General features: G+C 37.7%; 1 protein-coding gene and 1 pseudogene across 7 annotated transcripts in view; both read left to right on the forward strand.

Annotated features, from left to right (window-relative positions):
* The window catches only part of Patj (PATJ crumbs cell polarity complex component), a 387785-nt gene that overhangs the window by 217609 nt on the left and 149536 nt on the right, over positions 1 to 20640 (forward strand). For all 7 annotated transcript variants that reach the window (XM_071617901.1, XM_071617905.1, XM_071617899.1 and 4 more), the window contains exon 29: positions 15138 to 15229. In XM_071617901.1, the coding sequence (XP_071474002.1) occupies positions 15138 to 15229 (92 nt within the window). The remainder of the gene's footprint in view (positions 1 to 15137; positions 15230 to 20640) is intronic.
* Positions 4324 to 5612, forward strand: LOC114100283 (zinc finger and BTB domain-containing protein 14 pseudogene; annotated as a pseudogene).

Genomic DNA, 20640 nt, shown 5'->3' on the forward strand with positions numbered 1-20640 from the left:
ATGTAGCAGGCACTGTGTTAACAGGGTTGATTGATTCTGTGGTGCTGATACTGGTTCTCACAGAGCTCACAACCCAGTGATTGGATAGCATCAACCTCAGGAGCTGTTGTGGGGAAGAATGAGAGAAAATATATCACAATCTCAGGCACACCGTAATACCTGAATTCATTTTAGCTAATAGTATTCATAAAATATTTTTGTGTGAATTTGTGTACATCAGTTTTAGTTTGTTATACTAATATTTTCATCTCTGAAAGTATGTCCTAGAAGAAAGTTATCTTCTTATTCTTTAATAGCTTCATGCACTATTCTGAAGATTGAAAAAATAAATATACCAGATTCTTAAGCAGTTATAACCCATCTTTTTTGACCTTAGGTCAAGGATGACAGGGGAATAAATGTGGAAAAACAGTTCCTTGGTTTCTTGTCATTTCTCTTTGATAAGTAAGAAACTGGTTTATAGTACAATATCAAATCCAGTGTGCTTGTTAGCTGAGAATAGGAAATTGATTTAATGATGAGAGCCAGGAAAGTTAAAAGCCAGTGTTACTGTAGCTGTTTTTTTTTTTTTTTTTTTTATATTGCAGTATAGTAGATTGTTGAAGAACACTGCATTCTGTAGGAAGCATTTGCAAATGGGCTTTTAGATCATACTTACTGGATTTCTAGGATAGGGCAAATCTTGTATTTCCTGACCCACTGCAAATGCATTTATTTTTGTGGTCTCTCCCTCAAATTCAAGTTTTCAAGTAAAATTCTACCATCCACTTGTATTATTTCTCATTATTACTTTTTTGACATTTTTATATTATTGCTTTGTTCACTGCCTGCTTTTACTTTATAGTTGATCCTATTTGCTTAAGACCCTAAATGAGGTTAAGATGTAGAAGGGGAAAAATGTTCAGACACTCCGTGGCTTCTTTTAAGTCAGACACTGCCTCTCTGCCAGTCCCTGCGTGTGACTGATTCTTGTCAGGACACTTGCCAGCAGTTTTGTCGCAGTGGGATTGCATTGTTACAATGGAAGAGCATCACTGAGTTTGGTCGATCAATGGCCCAGTTTATGTATAAAAGAAATTTTACATTAAGCCTTCAGAAGACGCTGTGATTAAATCTCAGCTTCTTTACCCTTTACTTCCATGCTAGTGTGGGGTTAGTGAATTAATTTCAAAAGGCATTAGCATATAATTACTGTGTAGACGGGAATGAGACCTACCCTAGAGTATTGGCTTTCCCTGAGCAATTAGTCCCCTAAAAGACACAGGCCTGGCATGGAGCTGTCACGTGAATATCGGATTTATTTATAGTCTGCCCTGCAGTGCAAGTGTGGGAAGAGAGAGCTGATAGTGCTGTGCAGGGAATTGGAGTGATTTGTCAGGTTACAGCAGCAGCCCGGAGGAACAGAGTGGGTGGCATGAGAAGTATGCAGTTGATGAGGCTGGCGTGTGGAGCTGGGCCCCTCTGGCTCCTGAGACCTCAAGACAAGAGGAAGCTCAAGGATTGCTCCCTTTGTAACTGTGCCTGCAGTAGAGCCTAAACTGAATCTCATCATTCTGTATGTGTATAATATGGTATTAAGAACCTTGGAAGGGCTGAGGTTGTGGCTCAGTGGTAGAGCGCTTGCCTCGCTTGTGTAAGGCACTGGGTTCAATTCTTAGCACCTCATAAAAATAAATAAATGAAGATATTGTGTCCATCTAAAAAAAAGAACCTTGGAAAAGCATGGATGCTTGCTATGCTTACCAGGGGATAAAGACAGAACCACAGGTAAATTCAGATCGTAATTGTCTCATGATATTAATTTGATAAGAGAAAAAGCTAAAATCATAAAAGTTAAAGGACTGACCCAGGTATTTGCCACTGCTTCAAGGCGGAACTCCTACCTTAGTGCCAACAGCTTGTCCTTCATTCTCTGATGCCAGTGAGTTAATTCTGAAATATCTTGAAAGACTTAGATGTGATTTGGAAGTACGGTACAGTAGTAAATAAATGCACTAGATTTTGTGCATCCATGGATACAGTTACTTGGAATTTACAATCAAAAGCTTATCATTTAGATTGACTCTTTTAGGGCAGGGGAAGTAGCTCAGAGATAGAGCACTTGTCTAACATGCATATGGCCATAGGGTTCCATTCCCAGCAAGCGGGTGAATTAGGTTTGCTCGTTTAAATTATTAGTATACCTGAATGTAAGTTTATAAAGTATGATTTTTTTTTTGCATGTGTTTGTGTGTGTGCAGTACCAGGGATTGAACCAATGGTGTTCTACAACTGAACCACATTCCTTAGTCCTTTTTATTTTTTGATACAGGTGTCTTGTAAGTTGCACAGGCTATCCTTGAACTTGTGATCCTCCTGCCTCAGCCTCCTAAGTCACTGGGATAACTGGCTCATCTTAAAATTTAATGCCACTTTAATTTTATTAAAAGAATAGTGCAGCTGGTGAAATTATACCTATCTCTTAAGAACCAAAGAGAAAAATGATCATTTTTTTAACTTGCCCTTGTACAGTACAGGAAATTCTGTGAACTTAATGATTAAAGCACTTTCCCCTTCATTTCCATGCTGGAGTTGGGCAGGACTTTGTTTTCAGGCTACAGAAGCTGTTATGTAAAACCTAATTCATATTGGGCAGCCTCCTTCTCTTCTGTTTCCTGGTGTGAAGTTTTTTAGCTCTATTTTTGCTTTTTTTTGTTTCTGGCCCTGGCTTATTAGGGCAAGACCTAGTTAAACTTCATGTGTTTATGTCACTGAAATACTTAAGCCAAAAATCTGTATTCTTACTGTTCTTTTGAAGGAATGACAATCATTTAATTTTTATTTCTGCCGTCTTTGTTATTGCTCTCACAAAAGCTTTATTTGGGGGCTGGGGATGTGGCTCAGTGGTAGAGCACTTGCTAGCATGTGTGAGTCCTGAGTTCAAGACCCTATATTTAAAAAAAAAAAAAAAAACTTTATGTGGGATCTCTCCAGTGAGCCAAGTTATTTTTAAATCCCAGAAAGAAAGTGACATGAAAACAGAAAGTAAAAATGAAGGTTATTGAAGAAAATGAGATCACAGGGGGAAACGGAAAGGTAGGGGTGAGGTGAGCTGGGAAGAAATGTGCCATTGGAAGGACTGGTTTTAGCAATGTGTCTCTGAAGAACTGGTGCCTGCAGTTCTTCCTCACCTCTTGCATGTTGGCTTAGGACGGTTCTCCAGGCAACTATCCCCATTCTGTCCAGCATCTTTCCTTCTGTCTCCCAGTCCTTCTCATTGCTATTGTAGTGACTGTATGGAAATGTAGGCTGGAAAACTATGCATTATTTCAAAGAGTGTTCTTAATATCAGCTGCAACGTGTAATTTATTTCTGTATTTTGCTTTATTTGCACAAAAGAAATTTCCACCTCACTAACAGTGCTGTGGTCCACCCTTGTCCAAATGAGATATATTCCAAGACCCCCAATGCCTGAAACTATAGATAGTGTTGAACCTCATATAGACTGTTTTTCCCTGTATGTTGCATACATATGGTAATTTGGAACACTGAGAGATTAACAACAACAATAATAAAATAGAACAATTATAACAATATACTATAGTATTCTATTATCCTATATTTTCTTTAGAAAAATTCTTCATATCTTCTGTTGTGTGTGTCTTATGCTTTGGGGTCACTATTAAGTAAGATAAGGTTGCTTGAACACAAGAACAGTTGATCTGGCAACTGAGACAGCTACCAGTTGAGCAACAGGCAGGAGGATAGACACACTGCATTTGATTCCCCTCCTGGGAGAGATGGAGTGAGATGGTGTGATACTACTCATCATGCTACTCAGAATGGTGCACAATTTAAAACTTACGAACTGTTTATTTCTGGAATTTTTCAACACATGTTTTCAAACTGCACTTGGCCACAGGCAACTTGAAACCCATGAATATGAAACTGTGGCTATGAGGAGCTGCTGTATATGAGAGTCTGTTTTCCCCACCAGATCTAGCAAACCCTGGATAACATTAGACCCCACCCAACCTGATAGGCGCTGTTTTTTTTTAGTTGAAGAAAGTTATTCATACATATGCCATACATAATCACTTGAGAAAGTATGAAAATAGTATTATTCTCTGGTCAGGCAGTTTTTAGTGTTGGTACTTGTATTGAGGTTTTCTCTGCTAACAGTTACAACACATGAAATGAGAATTGCTGTGTGCTAGTGAACATGGGAAGTCCACATGAGTGTCCTTGGCTGTTCCAGGAGGCAGGTCAGGTGTGCCCCTGATCAGTTATTCTGATCTGAAGATTTGGGTATTTAAGGCGTTAAGATAATTGCCTAGGTTGTTCATGGAGTTTTTCATCAGTATATCTGAAACCATTAAATATAATGATAATGATCATAAAGCACTGTTTCTGAAAACACCAAATGAATAATGCCTGGAAGGAGAATTTTGTGATATTGCTATTGTGGTTGAAGATGTGAAATTCAGAGCACACAGATGTGTTCTCACTGCTTGCAGTGCCTCCTTTAAAAAGCTCAAGATGTTTGAAGTACATAACTCTTCAGTAATACAAATTTTCTTTGCTCTGATAAATTTGAAGAGGTCCTGAGCTACATGCACACAGCAGAGATTTCTATGAAAAAGGAAGATGTTAATGGATCAGATTCTTGCTATCCAATTTTTGGCTAAGCCCTGTTCTAAGAAGCAAGTTGTGTCTAGTCCCAATGAAAATAATGGCCAAAGAGTATTACCTCAAAATAAACCTCCCCATTGGAGCTACTGCTGACACCCATTATCTCCAATGATGCTATGGAAGAAATTGGGGATTAGGATGACAGTTTTTCCAATGATACAGTAGAAGGCACCCCCTCCCCGCCCCAGGTCAGAAGGACAGGTCATCTACAACTATGCTTAGGGTTCAGGAAGTGGTTTTGAAAGAGCTGGGAAGTGAGGAAGTTCAAAAAGTAAATTGTTGCCCGGCATGGTGGTGCATGCCTGTAATCACTATGGCTCAGGAAGCTGACCCAGGAAGGAGGATCTGGAGTTCAAAGCCAGCCTCAGCAATGGCTAGGTGCTAAGCAACTTGGTAAGACCCTGTCTCTAAATAAAATACAAAAAAAACCCCAAAAAACATAAGGCTGGGGATGTGACTCAGTTATAGAGTGCTCCTGAGTTCAATCCCTGGTACCCACCCTCACAAAAAAAAAAAAAAAAAAAAAAGTAAATTTTGCTACAGCCAGAAAGAGTCTGTGGAGACTCCAGAGTCCAAAGACTTGGGGTACCAGACCCCTCAAGCCTTAACATTCAGTGATGGGATGAGTTCTTTGAATGATGAACAGACACCAGGTGAACAAGAGCCCAAGACACCAGGTGAACATGGAGCTTGAGTATTTGCTTTACAATCACCATCAGGAGCACTTTGCCTGTCAAGCATGTGGGAAGTCATTTTCTGATGAAGGCAGTTTGAGGAAGCATGAGAAACTACCCAGTGGACATGAGAACAATATGCACAGTGAAAGGAAGCAGGTCACCCCCGGGGCCATCCAGTGCCAGACAGGACAGTCACAGGCAGCCACTGTGGCAGCAGAAGCTGGCAGCAGAAGCAGAGCAGCAATTGGAAACAGCTGTATCTAGAGGTGGCAGGACAGGAACACTACACCTGGGAGGCCGGGACCGAGACCGCATTGATCATAATCAGCCAACGCCAGTTATTATGTTTTCCTGGAAAAAAATGGAGCAGTGTACTCTCTGGCCTTATGGGGGTGGTGGTTTATGTGTTTTTAAAACTTTAGGAAGTTACCATCCTAAGTTCTGACTCATTTCACTGTCCTGTCTGGTGTCTGCTGGTGTTGCCGGCAGGCTCTCCTCCCCTTCTTTTTTGTGATTTTAATTTGAGAACCATGAGCAGTTTGGAAGCCAGAGACTTCTGATCCATTTTTAATTCCTCTGTACTCTTGCTGGGGAGTGCACTGCACTGGGTAATCATCGAGTGCTTGATTTCTTTATCATCACAGTTATGTGTGACTTGTGGTCAAAACAGCAGTCTTCTTATGCTTTTCTTAGTACATTATAGTCCTATATAACAGTTGGGTTCATGTTGACGTAATCATACATGCACAGAGTTTAATTTACTCCATTTCAGTCCCTGGCGTCCCTTTCTTCTCTCTGCTCCTCCTTCCCCCTCTGGCCCTTCCTCGACTGGTCTCCTTTCCACTCATGCATTTATTTTTAATTGTTGCTTTATAGATACATGTAAAGTTGGAATTCACTGTGGTATATTTATATACACACGTAATGTCATTTTGTCATTCATTTTGCATTTCCTCCCCTTTCCCATTCCTCCTCCCTCCCTCTCAGTCTCCTACTCCATTAACCTTCCCTTTGTGATATCTGCCCTACCACACCCTTGTTTCCCCTTTGCTCTAGCTTCCACGTGGGAGAAAACATTGGACCCTTGACTTTCTGAGTCTGGCTTATTTCACTTAGCATGTTGTTCTTCAGTTCCATCCATTTACTAGCAAATGCCATAATTTAGTTCTTCTTCATGGCTGAGGAAAACTCCATTGTGTATGTATAACCACATTTTCTTAATCTATTCATCTGTTGACGGGTACCTGGGCTGGTTTCGTAACTTGGCTATTGTGAATTGTGCTGCTGTAAACATCAATATGGCTGCATCACTGTAGTATGCTGATTTTAGCTCTTCTAGATAAATATCAAGGAGTGGGATAGCTGGGTCATGTTCCATTCCTAGCAAAACAGAAGTTTGGTTTTTATTTTAACAGTTTTAATACCAATAAATGTATCTCATGAATGTAGAAAATGCTGGTGGGTGCTTGACCAAGGACATTGGGCAAAAATGAAACCAAGTTCTGAAAATGCAGAATGATGTTAGATTTGTATTTGGTTTGTTAATTTTTTTATGGCTCTGTTTTTCACTGTGTTGTGATAGTTGCTTTGTTGAGGTGCCTTTTCATCCATTCTCTTTACCCTTTATCTATCCCAAAGTCTGCAATCACATGTACCAAGGCTGAGGGAACCCACCAGGATACTGGTGGTCCTGATACTGGGCTTATAAGTCCCTCTTTGGGGGACATTAGTCACTTTGCACCAATAGAGATTTGTAAAGTAGACCTGTGGTAGGAGGAATAAAACCACTCCCAAAGACAAGATTTTTACATGTGCACTAATGCTAAGATTTGCTAGATCAAAATAATTCTTAATTGGTTTTGAAGTTGGATTGTATTTAGCATCCTTCCTTACTCCCTCCTTTCTTTTCTTCCTTCTGTCTCTAAGGATTGAACCCAGGGACTCACCCATGCTAAGCACTTGCTCTACCATTGAACTACATACCATAACCCCAAGGCAATAGGAAATTAACAGTAGGCAACTACATTATTTGTTCAAGTGAACCAACCTATAGTAATTCAGGCAAATTCTACAGAAACACTAAAAATCAAAGCAATATATAAACCTATTTCTCCATTCACTTTTTTAAAGTTAATATTTTTCTACTTATGGCAGGGGTCTAGGATTCAAAAGAGTATCGTGCTATTTTCCTAATGCACCAAATACATCTTTAGAAAGAAATAAGTTACATATTACTATTAATCTGCCATTAGAAAATATTTCAATTTAGAGCCAAGCATGATGGTACATGCCTGTAATCCCAGTGGCTCAGGAGGCTGAGGCAGAAAGATCACAAATTCAAAACCAGCCTCAGCAACTTAGCAAGGCCCTAAGCAATTTAGTGAGACCCTGTCTCAAAGTGAAAAATTAAAAAGGGCTAGGGATGTAACTCAGTGGTAAAGTGCCCTGGGTTCAACCCCTAGTACAAAAAAAAAAAAAAAAAAAAAAAAAAAAGGAAGAAGAAGAGAAAATAGAAAATATTTCAATTGTGTTTGAATGTTTGAGAAAAAAGAAATCTCTCATGCTTAAGCCTTTTAAATGAATATGATCCTTTGGGAACGTTGTCCTGAACAAGCAATAGATTAAATCAAAGTTGTGGCAAATCTCATTTTAGCACTGCATCTGTTATATTTAGTCCTTAAAGCCTGCTATTTTGTCCAAAGTACTAAGAACTTGCTCCTTGATGTATATTAATTTTTTCTTTTTTGAGGAAAAAAAATGTGATAAATTCTCCAAAATTCTTTGCTCATTATTGTGGGACTGTGTTTTCCTGTGAATGTTGGTCACCTTCCCTGTTCCACCCCTCGCCTTGGTAACCCTTTCCTCCTCTCAGAACTGAAGCAGTGGTTTGGAAAGAGAGTGTCTTCATCATGGGACTCCTAGCCCAGCTTTTGGGGAAGAAAAAATATTCTGAAAGTCTGCAAAGTCTTTATTTATACATTAGTCTACTTCTCTGTGCCTGCCCAAAAAGCTGCACTGAGGTACCTGTGTTTCCTGGAAAGAGACAAGTTTCACACCTGCATTCGTCTCACCTGCTTATCCCCAACCTAGTGCCACTCACCTCCTTCCACGCCTGCTAACCTGCTGTCCTGCTGCCTGCTCTGAGAAGAGATGGCTGCTGCTTGCTTTATGCCCACATCCACCATATGGCAATGCAATTATTTGTTTCCAGGGCGATGCAATTATTTGTTTCCAGGATTTGTGTCATTTGTTAGAGTACCAGGTGCTTGAGGGCTGGGACCATAACTGACTCAATAAAGTCATTCTTACAAAGTAGCTTTTAGAAAATCTGTTATCTGTTCGGTATATGGCAGCTATCATGATGACAGCAACAGAAATTCCTGTATTTTTATCAAGTGTGCAGTGACTGTTGAATAAGGGAGCAAATACAAGGTACACAACATGACTATTACACTTTTTTGGAATATTTCTTGATCTGGGGTTTCTATTTTGTGAGCCTTATAAGTTGGAATTAATATTTCATAGGATTATAAATGAGTTACTTAGCCTATGGCTTCTTTTTTTCACCCCAGATAAATACCCTCAAGGATTTTTTTCTATTATTAACAAGCTAGGCTTCTAGACTCAAAGAGAACTGGCTGTAAATTCTGGCTGTATATGTGTTATATTGGTCAAATTCCTTGAACTTACTAAGCCCCAATTTCTCCATGTATAAAGATGTAATAAAGCACTCCTCTGCTGATTAGTGAGATAAATGAAGTAGTATATTTAAGGTGTACATGTACATGTGCAGGTGAGTAGCGTGTGTGCCTTGTATATTGCTTATTAAATGGTGTAATTATAAGAAATTAGTATTGAACAGTGGAAATCCCACTGTCAGAGATACTGGCTTTGACATAGTAGAGGCAGTCACAAGCTTCCTTTACATCCACACAGGAACTTTTATGACAATCATGTGACTAATAAGTAGGTCACATGATATTCATTACTTTTTTCACCCAAAAGTGTTGTTTTTGCAACCCATCCAGAGATATAGCACATCCCTCACCTCCTTTTAATGGAATGATGTTCCATTTGTTGACATTTGACCATGAATACAACAAGCCTTTTGTTGAAGAAATGTAAGTTTTTTCCCCTATTAAAAGTATATCCATGATAGACATTTTGATGTCTGAATTTTTAATATTTTAGGATAAATCTTTAGAAGTGGAATTAATTAGATTAAAAGTTAATGTGTGAGATTATTCATCATCTTAAGCACTTAGGAATTGTTTGGGTTTTCCTGCATGTGTGTTTTATTTAATAAAAGAGATAAAGACAAAATTAAACTGTATATTTTAATGTCTTAAATTGTGAAATTCAGGATATATGAAAGTAAGGAAAAGGACTCAATATCATTATCAGCAATTTAAGTAATGTGAATTTCAACTCAGCTTCTAATAATTATCACTTTTCATAGTAAAGTCTTTTGCTTTTTAAAAAAAGCATCAGCAGGGTTATTATTGAGTGTAATAAATTATGACATGATGTTCAAACCTCAGGCAGATCTGTTACTTGAACTAAATTTTAATTTTTGTATAATTAATATTTTCAACCCTAGCTTAATTAACTTTTACTTCCAACTTGATATGTCTTTTGAATAGATTTAATTGAGCTGCTTTGCAGCATAAATTTATATTCATGTTCAGTTGAACTATGGAAAATTAAGAGTATTTAAAACTGTCTCTTCATAATATTTTTTGAATAATTAATTTTATTGAAACAAATCTCATTAAAGATCTTTAAAGTGAAAATTTATGTAGTATTAGAAAAGAATTTTCAGCATTTACTTTGCTGAATCTTTGCTGGATTAACCCTCATTCTACTTCCAACACAAACTTTGAAATATTTCAGTTGTCTCCCATATTTGATATATCGGGGATTTACCTTATAACAGGCCTTTGCTCTTTTTCCCTCTACAATAGCAGAAACCAAGCCACAAGGGCAAAAATTAAATGCAATGAAGACCTGTTTTATACAAGTTTTGCAAATACAGGTGTATCTCATTTGGGGTTGTGGACCTCATTACCCAAAGCTGTTATAATTTACTCACTGAATTGAAAATTTAGAACCTGGAAAAAAGTGAACTAACTTACCCATCAGATGAAAGGTTATCACCTTTCTGGGACCAGAGATCATGGAGCTGAGACAGAAGTTACTATCTATCTGGAAGTCTCAGAAGACCCTCTTTGACAGTAATCAGAAGAGAAAGTCCAAAACAGAAAAGAAAATCAGCATCTAGGTGAAAAGCACAGAAAGCCCCTTTGGACAGGGAGCCTTTTTATCTTTCTTCTTTCTCCTTAAGGATGCTAAGGGATAATTTCTGAATATCTGAGAGATAAGTTATGTCACTTAGATGTATTAATTTTCAGAATTAGAAGGGGCCTCAAGAGCTGTATCAGTGGAGACTTTTCAATTGCAAGGAACAGAAATTAGTTCAAATGACTGTATAAGTCAACTTGGGCTTCTGTAACAAATGTCAGGCACTGGACAGCTTAAACAACAGATATTTATTTCTTACTGTTTTGGAAGCTAGAAGCCCAAGAACAAGGTGCTGGTCAGTTTGTTTCCTGGTAAAGCCCCTTCCTGGTTTGCAAACGGGCTCCTTGCTGTATTCTTGTGTCTCCTCTTATAAGGATCCTATTCCAATTCGTTAGAGTTCCAACTTGATTAGAGGATAATATTAAAGATAAGGACACGTCTCAACAATGCTTTTATTCTTCCCTTATATCATTGACTCACCTTTAAAAGGAGAATACTTTGGGAAAGGCACTTATCTTCTCTATTTCTGTGTTTACTTGAAATAAGTAGAACTTAATGATGTTTGCCCATTGTCTAGGTTATCTGAATGGTCACTCAGATTATGAAGGGACAGGGGCAGTATTTGCCCCCAAATGAAATATTTTAATTGTTTTCCTTTGATTTGGATCAGAAAAAGCCAAAAGGATGCTCAATCTGTATATATTCATGTAGTGGGAAAAAATATCAAGAGGTTTAATAATTGTTCAGGGTGTAGTCTGTTCGTCAGAAGAGAAAAACACAGCCCGCAAGACTCCATACTACATTTGGGCCTTTAGAAAGCCTCCCAGTCAGCCACTGGACATTTCCTCTACTGGTGTTGACCTCTTCATCTCAGAAGCCCAGGGCCTAAAATGGGAGCTGCCTGGCACCTTCTGTTACTGATCAAAGTTTATAGGCATGTTATGAAGATGGCCTCAAAAAATCATCTGATTTTTTTTTTTTTTTTTGTCTTTTGAAGTGTGTCTTACAGCCATGTGACTTTGGTGTGCCCTAGGATTACAATCTTTTAAGCTCATCACTAAATTACCTTGGCAAATTGTTCAGCTTTTCTGTTTCAATTTCATAATTTAGTTAAAAAAAATAATACCCTGGCTGGTCTGAGATTTAAAATGAGATACTACACATTGAAGAGTCTGGCAGTGTTGTGCCCCAGTAAGCCCTCAGTAAGGGGTAGTCATTGATTATCTTTAACCTGAAAGACTATGGGGGAGGTGTAGAGACTTTGTTTTTTGCCTATGCTGTGCTTAGAAGATCACAGACATCTGTTGTTTAAATAGTGCCCTCAGAAAACAGCAGTTTCTTAGTAATCAGAGGCAGTCTAAAGTTAATTGTGCACAAAATGAATCATTCTTTCTAATTGCTTACTGAATTTTCTCTGGAGTACTTCATTTAGGAAGGAGGAAATATAAAAACTGCTTATGTAGTTGGAAGCCATCTACCTTTAATTTCAATACAAAAACAAAAAGGAAAGCTGCCTCTCCTAAAACTCAGAGTTGCTCATGTGTCATTTTTAAGGGCAGAATGAGGCTTTGTCTTGGATGTTCTTTACCCAGAGATTTAATCCATAAGGGCACGTTTCTCTCTGTCTTGAGTTTCTTGCTCTGTTCCCAGTTTCCCACTGCACAGCAGCTTCCCAGAGCCTCTGAGCACTGGCAGGGAGCAGTCCCGTTCACAGTAGCTGGCACTGGAAGAAACAGCAGCAGTGAAGGCCTTCCTCCTGCCAGAGCCTCTGAGCATTTGCAAACAGCATCATGAAAGGCAGAACTGTGCGTTCACTCTTAAGTAAATTAAAATTAACAAACTGCTTTCTTCACTTGGGATATTATTTTTCCCTCTTAAGATTATAGTACCATATAGTCTATTCTGTCAAAATGGAGGTTCATGGCTAAAAAGTAGGAATGGCTGTGAACCTGAAACAGTGCGAGATATATATATAAAATGCTCAAGCTTTTTGCTGATCAAAACCAATTTTTTTAAACTTCAATCGTTTTGAAGGCTGGATCCCATGTCAAAGGAAGCATACTGGCAGTTGATTAAGCGCCACTTTCACGCAAGGCTCTGCAGTTCGTCATATCCTCACTGAGCACCACTGTGTACAAGCTGTGCACGCCAATCTAGGAAATACCAAGAGGTACATGCCAGTTTCTGCCCTCAGGAGCTTAGCTCAACTCAATAAATGTTGTGTACCTGCACTGATGCTTTTCCATGCTCTGCCAGCATTCAAGCACAATAAGAAATTTTCTTAAGCCTAGTGTCATGGAGTTCAAAGGCAGGCTTAAATAGGTTTGGTTTAGAAAAGGCTCACTGGATGCAGAGGCCAGGCACAAGGGAGAAAACATTCGCAAACAGTTATCTGAGTGCAGGCTTTGAATCAGGTTTGTTCCACATGTCATCTCATTTACAAATATGATTTAACGACTCTTGTTTGTAGTTCTTTGTAAGTTAATGACGTTGGAAAATATGATTAGCAAAAAACATGATCAGACTAGACATACTATCCTGGAACCTGGTTTTGCTGCTTAATACATTTTGGACGTTTCCTATGTCGTTAAGTATGCTTTTTCACATTACTTTTAATGACTACATTATTTCTCCAGCCATTTCCCTTAGTTAAATAACTAAATTAGGTAAGAAGATATATATAAATTGGGTGTGTAGCACAATGGTAGAGTACATGCTTAGCATGTGCAAGGCCCAGGGCTCAATCTCCAGCATCCCTTATAAAAAGATATAGATTGATATCTATCTGCATATATGTGTGTGTGTGTGTGTGTGTATAATGCATATACATATAATTTATATAAAATTAGGTTTTACATATAACATGCTATTTTGGGACCTGGTTTGCACACCACACACATGCACCCACACAAACTAATTATATAAAAATTACACCATGAAAACAGAAAATATTTGTAGAGAATATATAATCTGGAGAGTGGACACATTTCTAAATGCATGATATTATAACTAAAAACAGATGAATGGTTTTGAACACAAAAAGAATTATTGGGTATTAAGAGCACTATAAATAAAATGCAAAAGCATTGCCCCTTCTAATTCTCAGAACAGTTCTGTGAAGTAGGTACTTAAATTCCTTTTAGAGGGGAGGAAACTGAGTCCCAGAGAAATGACATTGTGAAAAAACAGATTCCTGTGAGATCGAGAGCTTGGTGAAGCAGGAGGCCTGATAGATAGCAGGTAGAATGAAGAGGTAACTCAAGCTGGTCACCACAACAGCCCTGGGTATGAAGCCTGGCTCAGCCTCTTTTGGCAAGGTGATGGACAAGCTTCTTTCAAGACAGTTACAAACATTATACTTTCATTCCAGCTTTTGAAGCGCTCACTTATATCTGCTCTCTCATTTTAACTGTTGTGACAAAAAAAGATACTTTTGTGTCTTCAAAGATTTGTCAGGTGTATTTTCAAATGCAAAATTTCAGAGACATCATGGGCAGACAAAGTAGGTTCTGATTACTAAAGTCTTTGATACCTTTTTATTATCCCTTATAGAGTATATTGTACTATGTTTTAAAAAGTAGAAATTATCAAGGTCACAGTTAATAAGGTTACTATAATAGTATACTATTATTAATTGCTCATTAGAGAGAGATAAAGCCAAAATGTAAGAGCAATTATTAATTCAATGATATAAAATAAGAGAATGATTATAGCTATCCTCACAGGCTATCAGTGGGAACATCTAGAATGGAAAACTTTATATCTCATGTTTTTAGATCATATGTAGGTGACAGCAATCAAGTTTAAAAATTCCTCATCTTAGACATGAACAAATGGCTCATTGATTGTCTACTGTAAAATATTTGTATGCATTTGATCTACAATTTGACTTAAAACGGGAATACATATTTATCTCCTCGGGGGTAGCAAAATTTATGCTGTGTAATAACCTTGACACATTTACAGAATCACGTTTAATGGGTCCTCCAGAGCTCTGGTGAATACTATAGTTTAGTCTGTTTTCTGCATTTTTTAGGAATCTGGAAAAGCTGTAGGAAATGAAATATGTATCATAAAGTTTTTGCATTGAGCTCAACTACTGTTTAGTGAAACAATCAAGAACTTATGTTCTTTTTAACTGTAGTCAAAATTGAACTTATGAGATTCTTATGGCTGCTTAGAATTAGTGTTTGTACTAAAAAGAATAAAGATTTTTAGCCTTATTCAGACCTACATATAATCCTTGAAAACTAATAGTCTTGCGATGGGAGTGTGGCTTAGTGGTAAAGCACTTACAAAGCATGCATAAGGCCCTGGGTTTAATCCCCAGCACTGAAGGAAATTAAAAAAAAAAAAAAAAAAAAAAGGAAAACTTTATTACTTAGTTCCAAATACATACATATAGACTTGTAAATGTATATAAACATATTTTACATAAAATATACAGATGGTGTTTGTTCAAGTACATTTTTTTTTCCTCTCAAACAGATAAATAATCAGATCCTCTATGGAAGAAGTCACCAAAATGCATCTGCCATTATTAAGACTGCCCCATCCAAGGTCAAGCTTGTTTTCATCAGGTAAGATATAGATAGGTCTGGTTTTCTAAAATCTATAGTCTCTTCTAAAGATGTTTTTATTGGTGTAATATTATTTTAGTTTTGGTTTGTGTAAGAAAATCGCTGTCTTTTCTAAAAATATCTTTTCCTTTTCTGTCACATTATGAAAAGTACAGTTGTTTTTAACTATGGGATTTTTCTTGTTTGATTGTTTTGTTTTGTTTTATTTTGTTTTACATGATAGAATTGGGAGTTGAGGTCACTATTTATGTTTCCATTATTAAAAATTCTTACCTTGCTGGATTTGGTTACTGTGTATATAAATATAATTTCTCCTGGCACCATCTGTGGACTCACTAACGTCTTCATCAGAGAATCAGCAGGAAACAACCCAGGAAAGTTTGGGGAGCTTATTAAGAGTGCTGGTGAGAGATCCAGAGTGAGGAGATGTCAACTCTGCCATTGAGAATGGTGTGTGTTTGGGGGGCCACATTTACCCAACCTGACTTGCTACCTGACTGAGCCCTTGTGGTGTAAGTGAATCAGAGTAGCCATTATTGCCACATCAGCAGTAGAATGAGGTTCTTTAATTCTCTGTTATTTGGATGAAATGATAAGTAAATCTGAATTGTTTTTAAGTGATGTAACTAGCCCTATTCATTAATGTCGCCCTCTAGGCCTTGGTTATCATCTGTAAAGTGGGGATAGCAAAGCCCTACCTCTTTCACTGGGATATTTCAAAAAGTTTAAATGTCAACATAATGTTGAACATATAGTAATGTTAGCTGCTATTTTATAATTTGTCTTGTTCTTCCCTTTCTCATTAGTTGCCAATCACAGGAAACACTGGGATTAGAGGGTACTTTCGTTCCCAGTATTGAAATATTCCTTCCCATGTAGATATTCAGCCTCACCTGGACTTGCTACTTTTCTTCTGAAGCAGTCCTGCTCTGGAGCCCTTGTCTCCTACCTGGTGGTCCTTTCTGACTTCCTAATTTTCTACCTTACTAATAAGGGAGGAAACGTTGCCAAACGTGGTGGCGCATGCCTATAATCCCAACAGCTTGGGAGGCTGAGGCAGGAAGATTAAGAGTTAAAAGCCAGCCTCAGCATCTTAGTGAGGCCTTAAGAAACTCAGCAAGACCCTGTTTCTAAATAATTTTTTTTTTTTTAAAGTGGGGTGGGGGCCAGGGAAGTGGCTCAGTGGTTAAGTGCCCTTGGGTTTAAATCCCTGTTTTTAAAAAAAAAAAAAAAAAAAAGCAGGAGAGCTTTCTTCCTTCTCATGTGCCCTTGTATGTTCAGGCTACCCCTTCAGACTTGCTCACCTTGATGTGCTCTATTGGCACCTTCTCCATTTTTGGTTCCCTTGTTCCTCTTGTCAGGGGTTGAATGAGAATTAGATGATAAAACTTAAACAATTTTGAAGAAAATTCAGCCATGTTAGATGTCGTCTGCAAGAGAGGTCCACACAAGTAATGGGTCTAGGTGTGAGGACGTCATCTAAAGCTGTGTGAGGACTGCGTGAGAAGGTGTGTGAGGCACTGCTGTGGTCTGGATGTGGTTTGAGTGTGTCCCTCAGGGATCGTGGTTGGAAGCTTCGACCCCAGTGTGGATATGTTAAAAGGAAGGGGGACCTGGAAAAGGTGAGGCCTAGTGGAAATTGATAGGTCACTGGGGACCCCACCCTCAGGAGGAATTAAGGTGGTTCTCAAGGGACTCTGTGGTAGTTCTCTTGAGAGCAAATCATAGAATAAGCCTGGGCTGGGGGTATAGCTCAGTGGTACATTACGTGCCAGGCATACACAAGGTCTGGTTTCAACCCAGAGCACTGCAAAAGGAAAAAGGAAAAATGAAAAAAATGAAGGAAGAAGACGCATCCTGCCTCCCCATGTGATTTCTGCCTCTCTTACACACTCCCACTGTGATACAATCTGTCACGAGGCTTTTGTCAGAGCCGCCAGTATAATGCTATTTGGACTTTCAGCCTCTAAAACTGAAAACTAAACAAGCCTCTTTTCTTTATGAGTTTCCCATTCTTAGATATTTTATTGTAGTAATGGAAAATGGACTAAGATACGTTTCTAACAATGTCACTCTATAGGGTTTAGTATTGAGTGGTGGATGCTGCTGCAAGTGTTGCTGTTGACATTACTGCAACCTCTTCAGCATCTGTGAGGTCTTTATTCCCAGTTCTGGGCTATCCTATTTTAATAGAGAGAAAAAAAAATTGAATCAGATCCAGAGGAAATAATGTAATAAAATGCAGCATTTAGGAAAGAGTACCCTTTTCCTTCAATGAAGAAAGCTTAAATGATTTAAAATTATATAGAATACAGAAGAGAAAGCTGAGTAGAATTTTAATAAACACAATAAGGCCCCATTGATTTAGTGTCAGATTTCAATTTCAGTTGTTCAGAACAGAGCAGAATCAGTCAAGAAAATAATTTGCTGAGTAAATTGATGGTGCTGCTAAATGCTTATTTATTGAAGTGATTTTCAGTGATTTAGAAATATCCATGTACATTCAAAATACTTAATTATGAAATATATTAGTCCATTCTGGCTGCAATGACAAATGCCATAAACTGTGTCTTATAAACAACAGAAATTTATTTCTCAAAGTTAGGAATGTTGGGAAGTCTGAGATCAAGGTGCTGGCAGACCTGGTTTCTGTTGAGGGCCCCGCTTCCTGTCTTATTTCGGTGTCTGCTGTTGGGTCTTCTTCATGTGGCAGGCGGGGTTCCCTGAGGCCCCTTTTACAAGGGAACTAATCCCTTTCCTGAGGGCTGCACCTCTTTCCTCATATTTTCATGTTGGGGATTAGGTGTCAACATATGAACTTGGAGGAAAACACAAGCATTCAGACCATAGAACGCACATTTCTTACAAAGTCATTCAATTATAATGCCTAACAAATAATGAGCATTCAGAAAACTATTGAAAAAAATTTCCTTTTTAGCTCCAACAAAACAATTGTAGACTATTTCCAAAAGCAGCAATCATAGTTCAGTTACTGTTATTATAATTGCACAGATTTAAATATATACATTTATTTACTTATTTATTGAACTCAGTATTCAACAAAATTCTTGAGGACTCAGTCCCTCTTCCTATTATTGTACCAAATTCACTTAAGTTTGGAAGATCTTTATGTATTCTTTTATAGAAAGAAAAAAGACATAGGAGTGTTTCTGAGTAATCAATTGTCATATTCACTTTGTGACCATGAGTTTAAATTGAACCAGGAGAGATGTACACACAATTGATAGCTTTTTGTTGAGTAGACGTATATCTGATAATTTGTGTGCCAAAATTTAATTAATGCTTAAGTTGCCATAAAGGAGGAACTGTTCTTCTGACATTCTTTCTTCCTTAAAGAGATAGCTTTCTTTCCTAAAGCCTGGCTGAATTAAAAGACTTTGTGATTGAGAAAAGAAACCCTGGATTCATCCTGTCTGGACTTGAATCCCAGCTCTATAGAACCCCAGCTAAGGGAGCGTGGTCAATTTCCTGACTCCGTAGTATGGGTCTGGTATAGCCATCTCATAAACTCTCTAATGTATTAGTTCATATAAATTACTAGTCCACATGGACTCAACAATGTTTGCCATTATGGTGATGATTATGATTATGGCAAAAAAAAAAAAAAGGGTGAAAGGAGAAAGAGGAAGGAAGGAAGAGAAACCAGAAAAAAAGGAAGAAGGATAAGAAAAAAAAAAAAAGAATCATTGTCTCTTATATACTTTTCCCCTCTGTTTACTTTTGTAACTCCATAGTGTTGAATATTTTTTAAGTGAATCACATTCATAAAGAAAAACCTAATTAACACAAAGGAATCCCCATATCTATTATAAAATATAATCGATTATAAAATATAATAGATTTTACCTGGGTGAGTAATATCAAATAGTGTCAGAATTTGAGGCACTTAATGCAAAGAATAAAATATTTTATTGCTCCTCAAGTCTGCATATGACTAATGGGGAGTAATGATAGTAGATTTGCATCCTCTTTATATGTAGTGACCTTTATGGATACTCTGGGGACACATGGTAGATTTCTGTCCTATTTATACATTGGGACCTGTATGTAACCAATAGGGTTAAAATGGTAAATTTGCATCCTGTTATACTTGGTGGCCTGCATATTCAGATTGTTTGTCTAGCTCATTATGTACCTAGATAGTACCTTTTCACCTCTGCCTTATATATTACCACTTTCCAACTATTGTTATAAAAACCCCAATTTTGCCTATTTTGAAACCAAATCCAGAAACAAGTAAAAATTGATTTTTTAACAAGTTTCAGGAGCTAGACACTTGAATCATCTCAGCACCACAAATGGGATTATAATTATGAACTCTGTGTCACTTGTACTGTGTTACAAGGTTACTTTGAAAACTAGTCTCTAAAGCTGTTAGTGTTTCTACTGGCAAAATTTCCTTCCTTAGTTGAAATTATTATTCAGTGTGCCTTTCCATTATACAGAAAATCTTGCCTTTTATATCGTGGCAGCTCTTTTTCAAATTTTTTGACAACTGAAATAAAAACAGACACTGGCCACAGGTTTTGAAGTGAGATTAGCAGTAATCTCAAAAAGCTGTTAAACTCTGCTGTGCACAATACTTTAATTAACTAAAGGCCGTCTATAGTGATGTACACTTGTGTGATCATGTCCTTGTCATATTCTCTTAACACATGTATTTATTCATACACTAATTGATTTGTCATTTGCAAGGGATCTATGGGTCATTAGTGAAAATTAACAAGTTATATATACATAGCTTACATCGTCATTTTTCCTCTTTCTTTTTACATCATTAGATTTCCACAGTCCTGTAGATTGTATCCTAAACATGTCAATTCTCATATACTAAAGTATTTAACTTTGCATCATCCAGATGTGCATCACAGTCTGTGTTCTTACAGTGTACCACACATTTAATTCTATGGGTTTTCCTGTTTGGCATTATCCCCTCTACATGAGCAAACCAATTTAAGTACAGAAGGAGACCTCTATCAGTACGATGAAGAAGGAATTGCTGCATTTGGCAGTGCAGGGATCCAAGGAGATTAATGATCTTGCCTGCAGCTCTTGTCATACCTTCCCCCACTATCGAAAATTAAATGTCATGTATAACAACTCACTCTCCATTACTTAATTACATGTGGAAAATGTGTACTGTGTAAAAACTCCTGGGGCTAAAGGAGGCCAAATGAAACTGAAACCCTCGGAAAGATTTAGTGCTGGCTGTCAAGCCCTCCTGAGTAAAAGTGAACTCACCAGGGGGTCCACCTTACTGTATCGATTGAACATATGTCTTGTTTGTAATTAAAAACACAGTGTGGCCCATTGTCCTCTGGCCATATCCCTGAAAAAGGATATTGAGTTGAAATTAATGTGACTGTCAGAGTCATCACTAGGATGATGAC

Source organism: Marmota flaviventris, chromosome 10 (assembly GCF_047511675.1).
Source record: "Marmota flaviventris isolate mMarFla1 chromosome 10, mMarFla1.hap1, whole genome shotgun sequence".
NCBI classification, from domain to species: domain Eukaryota; kingdom Metazoa; phylum Chordata; class Mammalia; order Rodentia; family Sciuridae; genus Marmota; species Marmota flaviventris.